Raw genomic sequence first — 14,847 nt, 5'->3', positions numbered from 1 at the left:
GATGTGTCCAGCCACAAGTTCTCAATTGAACTGAGGTCTGGACTTGAAATGACAATAAACCTAACTTGAAAAAAGAAATACAATAGAATTTTACAAAAAAAACTATACATTGGCACAGGTGGGGCATCACAGCAGCACAGAGATTAGCGTAACACTTTACAGCACTCGTGATCGGAGTTTAATTCTTGCTGTAACGAGTTTGTATGTCTTCCCCGTGACCGCATGGTTTTCCTACAGACGCTCTGGTTTTCTCCCACATTCCAGAGGTGTTACGGGTTAGGATCAGTGAGCTGTGAGCATGCTGTGCTGGAAGCGTGGCAACTCTTGCGGGCTGCCCCCACCTCACTGTGCTGGTGTTGATGCATTTCACTGCAGGTTTCGATGTGCATGAATCAATATCGGAATCGGGTTTAGTGACACTGGGACCTGTTGTACATACTGTGCCTAGAAAAAGTATTTCCCCCCCCCCCCCCCCCGGAAGTTTTCATATTTTATTGTTCTGCAGCATTGAATCACAGTGGATTTAATCTGGCTTTTTTGACACTGATCAACAGAAAAGCACTCTTTCATATCAAAGTGAAAACAGATCTATACAAAGTGATCCAAATTAATTAAAATATAAAACACAAAATAATTGATTGCATAATCACTCACCCCCTTCAAGTCAGTATTTAGTAGATGCACCTTTAGTGACAATTACAACCTTGAGTCTGTGTGGACGGGTCTCTATCAGCTTTGCACATCTGGACACTGCAATTTGTCCCCATTTTTCTCAACAAAACTACTCAAGCTCTGTCAGATTGCATGGGGATCATGAGTGAACAGCCTTTTCAAGTCCAGCCACAAGTTCAATTGAACTGAGGTCTGGACTCTGACTTGGCCACTCCAGGACATGAATTTCGTTGTTTTTAAGACATTACTGTGTAGCTTTGGCTTTCTGCTTGGGGTCAGTCTTGCTGAAAAACAAATCTCTCAAGTCACAGTTCTCCTGCAGACTGCATCAGGTTTTCCTCCAGGACTTCCCTGTATTTTGCTGTGTTCATTTTGGTGACACCCCCCCCCCCCCCCCCACTAGTCCCCTTCTTGCACAGTCACTCAATTTTTGAGGACAGCTGGTCTAGGCAGATTTACAGCTGTGCTATATTCTATCGATTGCTTGATGATTGAGCTAACAATACTCCAAGGGATATTCAGAGACTTGGAAATGTTCTTGTATCCATCTTTTGACTTGTGCTTTTTAAGAACATAAAAATTAGAAGCAGGAGTCGGCCATCCGGCTCATTGATGCTGCTCCGCCATTCAATAAGATCACAGCTGATCTGACCATGGACACATCTCCACCTACCTGCCTTTTCTCTATAACCCTTAATTCCCTATTATGCAAAAATCTATCCAAATTTCTTCCACCCATCGGTGATTTCCTCCCTTTATTATTCCTAATCTCTACCCAGATGGATTCAACATTCTGCTCCTTAGATCTTATATCGTCTCTCCCTATCATCCTGATCTCATCTTTAATTAAAAGTGCTACCCCACCTCCCTTAACCTTCCTGCCTATTCTTCTGTATTACCTGATATCCTTGGATATTTAATTCCCATTCCTCTCCACCGTGCAACCTTGTCTTTGTAATGGCCACTAAATCATTCACCTTTGTACTGATTTGTGACACAAGTCCAAATACTATGGGCATTCAGATAAAGTGCCCTTACACTCATTGTACTTTTAAAATCTTGTAATCTTTTTCCTCATGCAAATCTGTCACCGCTCCCTAGTATACTCCTGGCTGACGTTCAGTCCCTGTATAACAAGCTTTGTGAACCTACAGCCAGAATCTCCTGTCTACGGGAAACAAAGGAATGTAATGTTTTGTGCTTCGTGGGGACCTGGCTGGGAAGAAATACCAGATTGTGCCCTCGAGCCCTTTGGGTTCTCCCTGTTCTGGGCGGACAAGTCAAGAAATCTCACAGAGTTAAAGAGTAGGGGTGAATACTTATGTAATCAATTATTTTGGGTCAGCATCAACAAGTTGGGCCAGAGGACTTGCTTCTGTTTTGTATAACTTGTAACAGTGAATGCAGAACCTCTTTTAAAAACGAAAGCATAGTAGCAGCTATTTCGCAACCCCTGCTGTAGAACGGTGTGAGTCGATGATAACTGACTCATTTGGAAGCACTAGTGTGGGATGGAGCTCACAGTCCAGACGAACTTCGGAAACATTGAAGAGGGCTTTCGTATTTAATCGTCATTCAGCCATACTCATGATTACAGCCAAACAAAACAGCGTCCCTCTCGGGCCAAGGTGCAAAACACAGTGCCAACAGTCATGCTCAGCACATATTGTACATATAATTATGACGGCACAAAAGCATAAGACATAGGAACATAGGAGCAGAATTAGGCCATTCAGCCCATCAAGTCTGCTCCACCATTCCATCGTGGCTGATCCTGGATCCCACACAACCGCATACACATGTCTTCCTGCCATATCCTTTAATGCCCTGACCGATCAGGAATCGATCAACTTCCACCTTAAATATACTGACAGACTTGGCCTCCACCACAGTCTGTGGCAGAGCATTCCACAGAGTCACCACTCTCTGCCTAAAAAAAATTCCTCTTTACCTCTGTTCTAAAAGGTCACCCCTCAATTTTGAGGCTGTGCCCTCCAGTTCTGGATACCCCCACCATAGGAAACATCCTCTCCACATCCGCCCTATCTAGTCCTTTCAACTTTCAGTAGGTTTCACTGGGACTCCCCCTACATTTTTCTAAATTCCAGTGAGTACAGGTCCAAAGCTGCCAAGCACTCTTCATATGTTAACCCCTTCATTCCGGGAATCATCCTCGTGGACCTCCTCTGGACTCTCTCCAATGACAAGACATCCTTTCTGAGATATGGGGCCCAAAACTGACAACAATACTCTAAGTGCAGCCAATTAGTGACTTATAAAGCTCCAACATTATCTCCTTGCTTTTATATTCTGTTCCCCTTGAAATAAATGCCAACATTGCATTTGCCTTCTTTATCACAGACTCAATCTGTAAATTAACCTTCTGGGAGTCTTGCACGAGGACTCCTAAGTCCTTGAGAAGGACATTGGTAATTGTGGGCATGGCGTATATTGGATTGAAACACTTGGGTGTATAGACATTAAGAAAGAGGATGTGCTGGAGCTGTTGAAAGGTTTTAAGTTGGATAAGTCGCTGGGACCCGATGAGATGTACCCCAGGCTACTGTGGGAAGCAAGGGAGGAGATTGATAAGCCTCTGGCAATGATCTTTGCATCATCAATAGGGATGAGAGAAGTACCAGAGGATTGAAAGGTTGCAAATATTCCCTTGTTCAAGAAAGGGCATGGAGAAAGCCCAGAAAATTATAGACCAGTGAGTCTAGCATCAATGGTGGGCAGGTTGTTGGGAGAAGATCCTGAGAGGCAGGGTTTATGAGCATGTGGAGAAACATGCTGATTAGGAGTAGTCAGCATGGCTTTGTCAAGGGCAGGTCCTGCCTTATGAGCCTGATTGAATTCTTTGAGGATGTTACTAAACACATTGATGAAAGTAGAGCAGTGGATGAAGTGTATATGGATTTCAGTTGGGCATTTGATAAGGTTCCCCAATCAAGGCTCCTTCAGAAAGTAAGGAGGCATGGGATCCAAGAAGACCTTGATTTATGGATCCAGAATTGGACTGACCAGAGAAGGCAAAGAGTGGTTGTAGTTGGGTCATTACACTCAAGTGCAAGTTAACAGTGTTGTTAAGAAGGTGTATGGTATGTTGGCAGTCACCAACTCAGGGATTGAGTTCAAGAGCCGTGAGATAATGTTGTAGCTATATAGGACCCTGGTCAGACCCCACTTGGAGTACTGTGTTCAGTTCTGGTCTCCACACTACAGGAAGGATGTGGATACTATAGAGAGTGCAGAGGAGATTTACAAGGATGTTGCCTGGATTGGAGGGAGTGCCTTATGAGAATAACTTGGCCTTTTCTCCTTGGTGCAATAGAAGATGAAAGGTGATGTGATAGAGGTCTATAAGATGATGAGGAATATTGATCGTGTGGGTGGGCAGAGGCTTTTTCCCTGGGCTGTTTTAAGGTGCTTCGAAGTAGGTACAGAGGAGATGTCAGGGGTAAGTTTTTCACAGACAGAAAGCGGTGGGTGTGTGGAACGCACTGCCAGCGAAGGTGGTAGAGGTGGATACAATGGGGTCTTTTAAGAGACTCTTAGATAGGTACATGAAGCTTAGAAAAATAGAGAGCTATGCGGTAGGGAAATTCTAGGCAGTTTCTGGAGTAGGTCACATGGTCAGCACAGCTTTGTGGGCCAAAGGTCCTGTAGTGTGCTGTAGATTTCTATTTCCGTGTTTCACAAACTGCCCCCGACACCCACAGACCTCTGGCACACTGCTATTGTCTTCCACAGTAAAGACTGATGCAAAGTACCCATTAAATTCATCTGACATTTCTTTGTCCCCTATTAAAACATCACTAGCATCACTTTCCAGTGATCCAGTATCAACTCTCACCCCCTTTACCCTTTATATAACTGAAAAAACTTTTGGAATCCTGCTTCATATAATTGGCTAGTCTGCCCTCGTATTTCATCTTTTGCCTTATAGCCTTTTTAGTTGCCTTTTGTTGGATTTTAAAAGCTTACCAATCATCCAACATATAGTTACAAAATTTTTTTTAAAGTAGTAATCTAGCCCAATCCCTGAACGTCATGGCCTTTAGATTGATGGTGCATGGATGTCATCCTGAAGCCACATTTCTGCAAGAAAAGCCCGCAGCAGTTCCTCATATCATGCACTGCAGCCACAAATGAAGGTAATCCAGCTTGTCTTTCCAGAGCAAACACTGGAGGGCAGCACCGATGGGAGAGGCCAGCTCCCCACTGGTAGAGAATCCAGAGGCACACAGCCACCTCCAGTGCTTCCTTCGCTGCTGATCACAGCAAGTGACCCCGAGGCATGAATGAGGGCCTGAGCCGCACCTCAACAGAGGCCACGTAGTTCCCTCGCCATCGGTCTTGTCAATGAGCCCATCAATCAGACTCTCGGTATTCTGCTTTACCAGTGCCCAACAGTCCTGCAATCACAACAAAAACATCCCACTCTGTCTGCTGGAACGTGCACCGCCACTGACACCTTCTTCCCACTAAATCTAGACCCCAGCACGTTATTAAAATGGATGGAGGGGAAGCAAGGAAAATCAGAAGAGAAGCCAGGGAGAAAGAGTAAACAGATGTTTTGACCATCATTTTGGAAGTGGAAGTGGTTTTGTGAACCACATGCTCAAAGTTCGAAGTGAATTATTACCAAAGTACATTCACTCAGTGGTCACTTTATTATACACACCTGTACACCTGCTCATTAATACAAGTATCTAAACAACCAATCAGGCTGCAGCAACTCAATGCATAAAAGCATGCAGACATGGTCAAGAGGTTCAGTTGTTGTTTGGGCCAAACATCAGAGTGGGGAAGAAATGTGATCTAAGTGATTTTGACAGTCAAATGGTTGCTGGTGCCAGAATGGGTGGTTTGATTATCTCATAATCTGCTGATCTCCAGTGATTTTCACACACAACAGTCTCTAGAGTTTGCAGAAAATGGTGTAAAAAATCAAAACCATCCAGTGAGTGGCAGCTCTGTGAGCTCTTGCCCTTCTTGCTGGGGGAGAGACTCTGTCCAGTACATCATAGTCACACCCCTCCCCACAGGAGGTGCTGCCTCACAAAGGCAGCATCCATCATCAAAGATCGCCATCGCCCGACCACACCATCTTCTCATAGCTCCCTTCGGACAGGAGCCCCACATCAGCCTGGTGTCCCACGCTGCCGGTTTCAGGAACAGATTCGATAAACTTGATTTGCCACATGATATTCTCTGTGTGAAAGGTCTCGAAAGGAGCTGAAAGACCAAGAGAGGAAACGAGAGAAGGAGGAAAGGAAAAGACAAGAACAGGAGCAGAAGGAGAAAAAGAGGGAGCAGGAGATGAGAAAGAAGTTCAAGGTAAATGAATGCTGCTCTAATCTGTCATCCCTTCAGATCAGTTCACTACAAGTACTGCTTCTCAGGAAATGGGCTGTCTCTGAGCTGATGACCATGGGCTGGCATGGTAGTGCAACATTTACAGTGCCAGTGACCTGGGTTCAATTCCCACTGCTACCTGCAAGGAGAATGTGTTTTCCCTGAGGCTGTGTGGGTTTCCTCTGGGTGATACACTTCCCTCCCGCAGTCCAAAGACATAGATGTTAGTAGGCGAATGGGGGGGATTTGGACAGGGTGGACTCGTTGCGCCAGGGGGACCTGCTACCCTACTGCATCTCTAAAAAAAATAAAATAAATCTCTCTTTTGGTCTAACGAGTACTGAAATACAGCATAACACAAAAGGCCATTTGAACCATTATGTTTGTGCCAGATCTCCCTTCATCCTGTACCCATTTGTCTTTGTATCAACTGCACATCTTTTTTCTCATTTGACTTTGGGAGAGGACCTGTGTTATAAGGAGACATTGCCAAGACTAGGATTGTATCCCCTGGAAAATCGGGCCTGATAGAGGTCGATAAGATCGTGAGGGGCGTAGATGTAGTCCTTTCTCCCAGGGAGGGGGTGATGAGAATAAGGAGGCACAGGATTAAGATCAGAGCTGAGAGATTTAAAAGGGTGTTGTGTATCTGGAGTGAGCTGTTAGAAATAGTAGTTGAGGTGGGCACATTAGCGACATTTAGAAGCCATCTTGATAAATCCATGGATAAGACGAGGTTGGGTGGTGGGCTGGAGTTACGTCTCTACAAAAGAAGGTGTAAGGTGCTCCTTCCCTCTGAGAGCCGACAGCTCACCCTTGGGCAAGGTGTGTAGGGTATTGTAATTGGTGGAAACGTTCAGAATTCGTGACCTCCAACATTGAGTGGGAGTTCTTAAGAGGCTGGTCTGACGTAATGACATAATTACATAAAGGACTTTAACTGCACTTTGTGCCCGGTTTTTTGAAGTTCAGTAAATGAGTTGTAAGTTTTGTTCTTAAACATAAAACACTTAATGTCATTTTATTTGCAAAACCCTACATCGGTGACTCTGATGCTCTAGGCCAATTCCAGAGTTATTGAACACGTCGGCCAATGCAGTTGCTTTGAAACTGCCGGGGTTTTGGGAGCAAAATGCCATCGCTTGGTTTGTACAAAGCAAGGCCCAATTCATGCTGCAAGAAATCTCTGCCCTCAACACCAAATTTTACATTGTGGCAGCATTGCTCAGAAACTTCACGGCTACGAGAGTGGTGAGTCTGCTCGAACACCCACCTAGACACGATAATTACCGATCACTGAAAACTCACCTTTTACAGACTTTTGGACTATCGGAGGCTGAGCATGCCAAACAGTTGCTCCCCTTGCCCAGTCTCGGCGATGCTAAGCTGTCAGAGCTAATGGACCACACGCTGTCTCTCCTGGGAAATCACCATCCTTGTTTTATTTTTAAAGAACTCTTCATGCAGCAAATGCCTGATCAAGTCCACATAGCCCTTGTTAATGCACCGGTGATGGACTAGAGGGAGCTTGCTAAAATGGCTGATAGTCCACAATCAGCCAGATGCCGGTGTATCATTCCTCCTCCTTCCCCTGCCTTAATAAGCCCGATCACTGAGGCTCCCACCTTTAAGCACGCAAAATGGCCTGCTAGCTAAAGCTGCGAAATAGTCAATGCCGGGTCTGTGTTTTCACCACGCTCACTAGGAAATGCCAACCGCTTCGTAACTTCGACAGTGCCAACCTATTGGGCCGTCAGAGGTCTGTGAACACCGCGGGTTCCAGCTGCCAGGGTTGCCTACTGTTCGTTACGGACACTCTATCGGGGCAACACTTCCTGTGTGATGCGGGTACTGCCCGAATCGCCTATTAATGAGAAGACAAAGAGTGACGAAGCCTCGCGGGATCCAGATTTACGGGACACGACGGGTGACGCCCTGCTTCCATGGGTGATGTTACACAGGGGACGTTGTCCTGGCTAAAGTGACTAGACCTCTGCCTGGCGCAGATTTCCTGTGTGCTCAAGGACCGTTAGTCAATCTTAGGAGCTGCCGACTTGTGGATGCTGAGGACTTTGGGTCGTTACCCGGCTCCCCCAGTATACCCTGCTCCCCCAGTAAACTCCCCACAATGACTCTGTCAAGCACATGCACCATCACATGTGAGTTTACTGGACTGCTAGGCAAACTCCCAAACCTCACTAAGCCCACATTCTCCACTACAGTCACAAAACATGGGATCGAGCACCACATTGCCACAACTGGCCCACCAGTCCATGCCCGCGCACGTCAACTGGACCCAGAAACACTAGCAACTCAAAGGCTGGGTTTGCGAACAGGGAAAGTCTCGTCATTGCACGCCGGTCAAATAACCCCTGGGGTTCACCCCTCCGTATGGTCCCAAAGTCCGAAGGCGGTGGCCACCCATGTGGCGATTACCAATGCCTTAATGAGGTCACCACCCCCCGATAGTCAGTCGGTCCCATACATCCGAGGTTTTTTGGTATGTTTAACCTATAAGTTAATTGTTTCCAAAGTTGATCTTGATAGGGGCTACCATCAGGTGCCCATGTGCTCAGGGGATGTTCCCAAAATGGCTGTGATAACCTGGAGTGGCCTTTGAGTTTCTGTACATACCCTTTGGGCTGAAAGATGCAGCACAGACTTTCCAACGGCTGATGGACTCTATTAGAAGACTTGGATTTCTTTTTGTTTACCTGGATGATGTACTTGTCGCCAGTGAATCCAAATCCAAACACATACCGCATGTCACACACTTTGCCCGTGCTTAAGCCAGCAAGGTTCGATTATTAACCCTGCTAAATGCCATTTTGGGTTGTCAACCGTTGACTTTCTTGGCCATCATATCTCCGCAGCAGGTACGAAACAGCCATCAGGGCTGTTCATAAGGGCGCCCACGGTTGGGAACACCCATCGAAAGCAGCCGCCATTATGCATTTCCCACCACCCCGCACTACTGAAAAACTACCCGAGCTTTTAGGCATGGTGAATTTCTGTCACCGCTTCATTCTGTTGAACTTATGCTCCCCCGTATAGTGCGTTTAAGGACAATACCCCTGATCATGTGCTTGACTGGTCAATGGGCGTGACCAGGGCATTTGATGATACCAAACGAGCTCTTTCTAACACAACCCTACTGCTCCCCACGTACCCACAGCCATTACTACTGACACTCAGACGATGCTGTGGGTGTTGTGAACGAACAGCTGGTCAGAGACGTGTGGCAGCCGCTCGCCTTCTTCAGCCGGCAGCTCCACCCCCCCCCACCCCCCGAAAGGAAGCACAGCACGTGTGACCGTGAGTTCTCGGTCTCTGTCTGTCCGTCCGCCATTTTCGTTTTCTTCTGGAGGGTCGCCATTTCACAGCGTTCATTGACCACAAACCCCTCGTACACACGATGGCCAAAATATCAGGGCCTTGGTCTGCACGGCAGCAACACCAACATATCAGAGTTCACATTGAGGCCGTACGCATAGGGGTTGACTATTCCGGTATGGCAGCTGACTGAGTTACTGACCCCTTGGTCCAGGCTGACCGAACAGCAGTCACAGGCCTGTGGTTGGCTGACAGGGAAGCTGAGGTTTCTCTGCTGTGCGACGTCTCAACCACGCAGCAACTCAGTACATAAAAGCATGCAGACGTGGTCATGAGGCTCTGTAGATTTTCAAACTAAACATCAGAATGGGGAAGAAATGTGATCTCAGTGACTTTCACTGTGGAATGATTTGTTGGTTCGAGTATCTCAGAAACTGCTGATGTCCTGGGATTTTCACACACAGCGGTCCCCAGGGTTTACAGAGAACAATGCAAGAAACAGAAAACTTCCAGTGGGGGGCAGTTCTGTGGGCAAAGCCCTTTGTTAATGAGAGAGGTCAGAAGATAATGTCCAGACTGGTCCAAGCTGACAGGAAGCTAACAGCAACTCAAATAGCCTCGTGTTACTACAGTGGTGTGCCAAAGAGCATCTCTGAAAGCACAACACGTTGAATCTTGAAGTGGATGGGCTACAACAGCAGAAGAACATGAACAATGAGTGGCCACTTGATGAGGTACAGGAGATATCTAAGAGAGTGGCCAGTGGGTGTACACATGTACAGTGCATGTGACAATAAAGTCGACTTTTGACTTTGGGTTTTGCAGTAGTTTGAGGGTCAGTCCTCACCTCTCTGGAACCAGACAGCAGGTTGGGTCTAGAATTGGTTGTGTAAAGACTTTATTGACCACCCCATCCCAAACACAGTCAACACTCTCCAGAGTTACAAACCAATCTTCTGTCTCCATTCGCAAAAGGCAGGATTTTCCCCAAGGGCGACCATTGTAATTCCAGTCCCCATTATCAGTCCACAGCCACCTCTTTTGCCATGAATAGCCCACTCATATCGGAGGAGCAACACTTCACATTCTGTCTGCGTAGCCTCCAAACTGATGGCATAAACATCAGTTTATCCTTGTGGTTAATTTTTTGCATCTTCTTGTATCTTCTCATCTCCAGCTTTTCACCTATTCTCCTCACCTGCCTATCGACTCCCCCTGTACCCCTCCTTCTTCCCTTTCTCCCATCATCCACTCTCCTCTCCTATCAGATTCCTTCTTCTCCAGCTCTTTACTTTCTCCACCTATCACCTCCAGGCTTCTTACTTCATTCCTCTTCCCACCCACCCAGCTTCATCTATCACCTGCCAGCTTGTATTCCTTCCCCTCCCCCCAACTTCTCGTTCCGGCATCCTCCCGCTTCCTTTCCAGTCCTGAAGAGGGCTCTTGGTCCAAAACATGGACTGTTTATTCACTTCCACGGCCGCTGCTTGGCCAGCTGCGTTGACCAGTCTGTGTGTTGTTCCTGTCTTGTGTCCAGTTTTCCGGACCGATTGAAGTGATCCAGACGGTGAAGGTGACGATGGACTACAAGGGTGGGAAGAACGAGCTGAGCTGCAAGCAGGGAGACTACCTCGAGGTCATCCGCATCACCGACAACCCTGAGGGCAAATGGCTGGCCAGGACCATGGACGGTACATGTAAGTAGAACACTGTGGATGTCAGGTAACAACGGGCACCTTTAATCTGCCAGATCCCAGACACATTACAAGTGTGAACCAATCTCCACGCAGTGTGGGCCCATCGACTGGAACTGAGATGGAGTTTGATGCACAGAAACAAGCCCTTGGGCCCATAGTGTTTCAAAAGTACATTTAATGCAACAGAAATGTATACACTATACATCCTGAACTGCGTTTTCTTCACAAACATCCACGCAAACAGGAGTGCCCCCAAAGAATGAATAACAGTTGAATGTTTGAACCCCAAAGTCCCCCCCCCACCAAGCCCCCCTCCCCACCGGCAACAAAAGCACTCAAGCGTGAGCAAAGCAACAGCAAAGACACAGACTTGTAGTTACCCCAAAGACTACTTGTTCACCTGGTATTTGACTTAGCACTGTCTCTCTCTCTCTCTCCTCTCTCTCTCTCTCTCTCTCTCTCTCTCTCTATCCTCTCCCTCTCTCTCCTCCCTCTCTCTCTCTCTCCTCCCTCTCTCTCTCCACTCCCTCTCTCCTCCCTCTCCCCCTCCCCCTCTGCCTCTCTCTCTCCCTCTCTCTCCCCCTCCCTCTCCTTCCCTCTCTCCCTAATATGTTGTCTCCGTTTCACAGCAAGAGGGGAGACATAACAAACAACTCGCTGGCTTATGATGTTAAAAGTCCGTTGCGTCACTTTTTCCGAGCTCTATGCCTAAAGATCTCGGGCCTCGGGGCACACAGCCAGAGATCTTCTGTCTCCAATGACACACCGATCTCCGGCAGAGGAACCGTCCTCCGATCCCTCCCCCCCCCCCCGTCTCCAGAGCCACGAGATCTAAGTCCCTGAAGGAGTGACGCTCTTAGGTCAAAGCTTGAAATGCCGAACAACGGACATTCGTGAAACCCCAAGAGTGGGTCCCATTCCCACAAAGAACCATAGTCCTCCAGGTCAGGGTCTTCAAAAGAACCTTGAAAGGGAAAATAAAGCTATTAAACAATAGACAATAGGTGCAGAAGTAGACCATTCGGCCCCTCGAGTCTGCACCGCCATTCTGAGATCATGGCTGATCATTCACTATCAATACCCAGTCCCTGCCTTGTCCCCATATCCCCCGATTCCCCTATCCATCAGATATCTATCTTGCTCCTTCTTGAAAGCATCCAGAGAATTGGCCTCCACCGTCTTCCGAGGCAGTGCATTCCACACCTCCACAACTCTCTGGGAGAAGAAGTTCTTCCTCAACTCTGTTTTAAATAACTGACCTCTTATTCTCAATCCATGCCCTCTGGTACTGGACTCTCCCAACATCTGGAACATATTTCCTGCCTCAATCCTATCAAATCCTTTAATTATCTTAAACGTTTCAATCAGATCCCCTCTCAATCTCCTCAATTCCAGCGTGTACAAGCCCAATCTCTCCAATCTCTCTGCGTAAGACAGCCCTGCCATCCCAGGAATCAACCTAGTGAATCTACGCTGCACTTCCTCAATTGCCAGAATGTCCTTCCTTAAACCTGGAGACCAAAACTGTACACAATATTCCAGGTGTGGTCTCACCAGGGCCCTGTACAAATGCAAAAGGACATCCTTGCTCTTGTACTCAATTCCCCTTGTAACAAAGGCCAACATTCCATTTGCCCTCTTCACTGCCTGTTGCACTTGCTCATTCACCTTCATTGACTGGTGAACTAGGACTCCTAGGTCTCTTTGCATTTCTCCCTTACCTAACTCTACACTGTTCAGACAATACTCTGCCCTCTTGTTCCTGCTTCCAAAGTGGATAACTTCACATTTATTCACATTGAATGACATCTGCCAAGTATCTGCCCACTCACCCAGCCTATCCAAGTCTCCCTGTATTCTCCTAACGTCCTCTTCGCATGTCACACTGCCACCCAGTTTAGTATCGTCAGCAAACTTGCTGATATAGTTTTCAATGCCCTCATCTAAATCGTTGACATAAATCGTAAAGGGCTGTGGTCCCAATACAGAGCCCTGTGCTACCCCACTAGTCACCTCCAGCCAGTCGAGAAACACCCATTCACTGCTACCCTTTGCTTTCTATCTGCCAACCAGTTTTCTATCCATGTTAAAACCCTGCCACCAATGCCATGAGCTCTGATTTTACTCACCAATCTCCTATGTGGCACCTTATCGAATGCCTTCTGAAAATCTAGGTACACAACATCCACTGGCTTACCCTCGTCTAACATCCCTGTTACACCCTCAAAAAACTCCAACAGATTAGTCAAGCGTGATTTGCCCTTGGTAAATCCATGCTGGCTCGGCCTAATCCTATTACTGCCATCAAGATGTGCCACTATTTCGTCCTTAATAATGGACTCAAGCATCTTCCCCACGACTGACGTTAGGCTAGCAGGGCGATAGTTCTCTGTTTTCTCCTTCCCTCCCTTCTTGAAAAGTGGAATAACATTAGCCACTCTCCAATCTTCAGGAACTGATCCTGAATCTAAGGAACATTGGAAAATGATTACCAATGCATCCGCAATTTCCTGAGCCACCTCTTTTAGAACCCTCGGATGCAGACCATCTGGATCCGGGGATTTATTAGCCTTCAGTCCTACCAGTCTACTCATCACAGTTTCTTTCCTAATGTCATTCTGTCTTAATTCCTCTGATATCTTATGACCCTGGCCCATCCATACATCTGGGAGATTGCTTGTGTCCTCCCTGGTGAAGACAGATCTAAAGTACGCATTAAATTCTGTTGCCATTTCCCTGTTTCCCATAACAATTTCTCCCAATTCATTCTTCAAGGGGCCAACATTGTTCTTAACTATCTTCTTTCTCTTCACATAACTAAAAAAGCTTTTGCTATCCCCTTTTATATTCTTGGCTAGACTGAGCTCATACCTGATTTTTTCTCTCCGTATGGCTTTTTTAGTTAAGATCTGCTGTTCCTTAAAACTTTCCCAATCATCTGTATTCCCACTCATCTTAGCCCTGTCATACTTCTTTTTCTTTAATGCTATGCAATCTCTGACTTCCTTTGTCAACCACTGTGGCCCCTTCCCCCTCTTTGAATCCTTCCTTCTCATTGGAATGAACTGCTTTTGCATCTTTTGTATTATCCCCAAGAATATCTGCCACTGCTGAACCACTGTCTTTCCTGCCAGGGCATCCGCCCATTTAACTTTGGCCAGCTCTTCCCTCATGGCTCCGTAGTCTCCTTTATTTAATTGCAACACTGACACCTCTGATCTGCCCTTATCCCTCCCAAATTGTAGATAAAAACTTATCATGTTATGATCACTACTTCCTAATGGCTCCTTTACTTCAAGATCACTTATCAATTCCTGTTCATTACACATCACCAAGTCCAAAATAGCCTCGTTCCTGGTTGGCTCAAGCACAAGCTGTTCCAAAAATACATCCCTTAGACACTCCACAAACTCCCTATCCTGGGGTCTAGCACCTGCCTGATTCTCCCAGTTCACCTGCATGTTGAAATCTCCCATAACGACGGCATTACCTTTAGCACATGCCAATGTTAACTCACTAATCAACTTGTACCCAATATCCACGCTACTGTTTGGTGGCCTGTACACAACACCCATTAGGGTCTTTTTACCCTTACTGTTCCTCAGCTCAATCCACACAGACTCTACTTCCCCTGTTCCCAAGTCACCTCTTGCTAAGGACTGAATCTCATTCCTCACCAACAGGGCCACCCCACCCCCTCTTCCCATATTTCTGTCTCTACGATAGCACGTATACCTTGGTACACTCAATTCCCAGGTCTGATCCCCTTGCAGCCATGTCTCCG

At 46.7% G+C, this 14,847-nt stretch overlaps 1 protein-coding gene across 3 annotated transcripts in view; it reads left to right on the top strand.

The window, feature by feature from the left end:
- The window catches only part of LOC132396574 (FYN-binding protein 1), a 164,094-nt gene that overhangs the window by 101,282 nt on the left and 47,965 nt on the right, over positions 1–14,847 (top strand). For all 3 annotated transcript variants that reach the window (XM_059974247.1, XM_059974245.1, XM_059974244.1), the window contains exons 7-8: positions 5,901–6,015; positions 10,904–11,063. In XM_059974247.1, coding sequence (XP_059830230.1) covers positions 5,901–6,015; positions 10,904–11,063 — 275 coding nt within the window. The remainder of the gene's footprint in view (positions 1–5,900; positions 6,016–10,903; positions 11,064–14,847) is intronic.

The sequence above is a fragment of the Hypanus sabinus genome, chromosome 7, assembly GCF_030144855.1.
Source record: "Hypanus sabinus isolate sHypSab1 chromosome 7, sHypSab1.hap1, whole genome shotgun sequence".
Lineage (NCBI taxonomy): Eukaryota > Metazoa > Chordata > Chondrichthyes > Myliobatiformes > Dasyatidae > Hypanus > Hypanus sabinus.
This window is presented reverse-complemented; position numbering and strand designations above follow the sequence as displayed.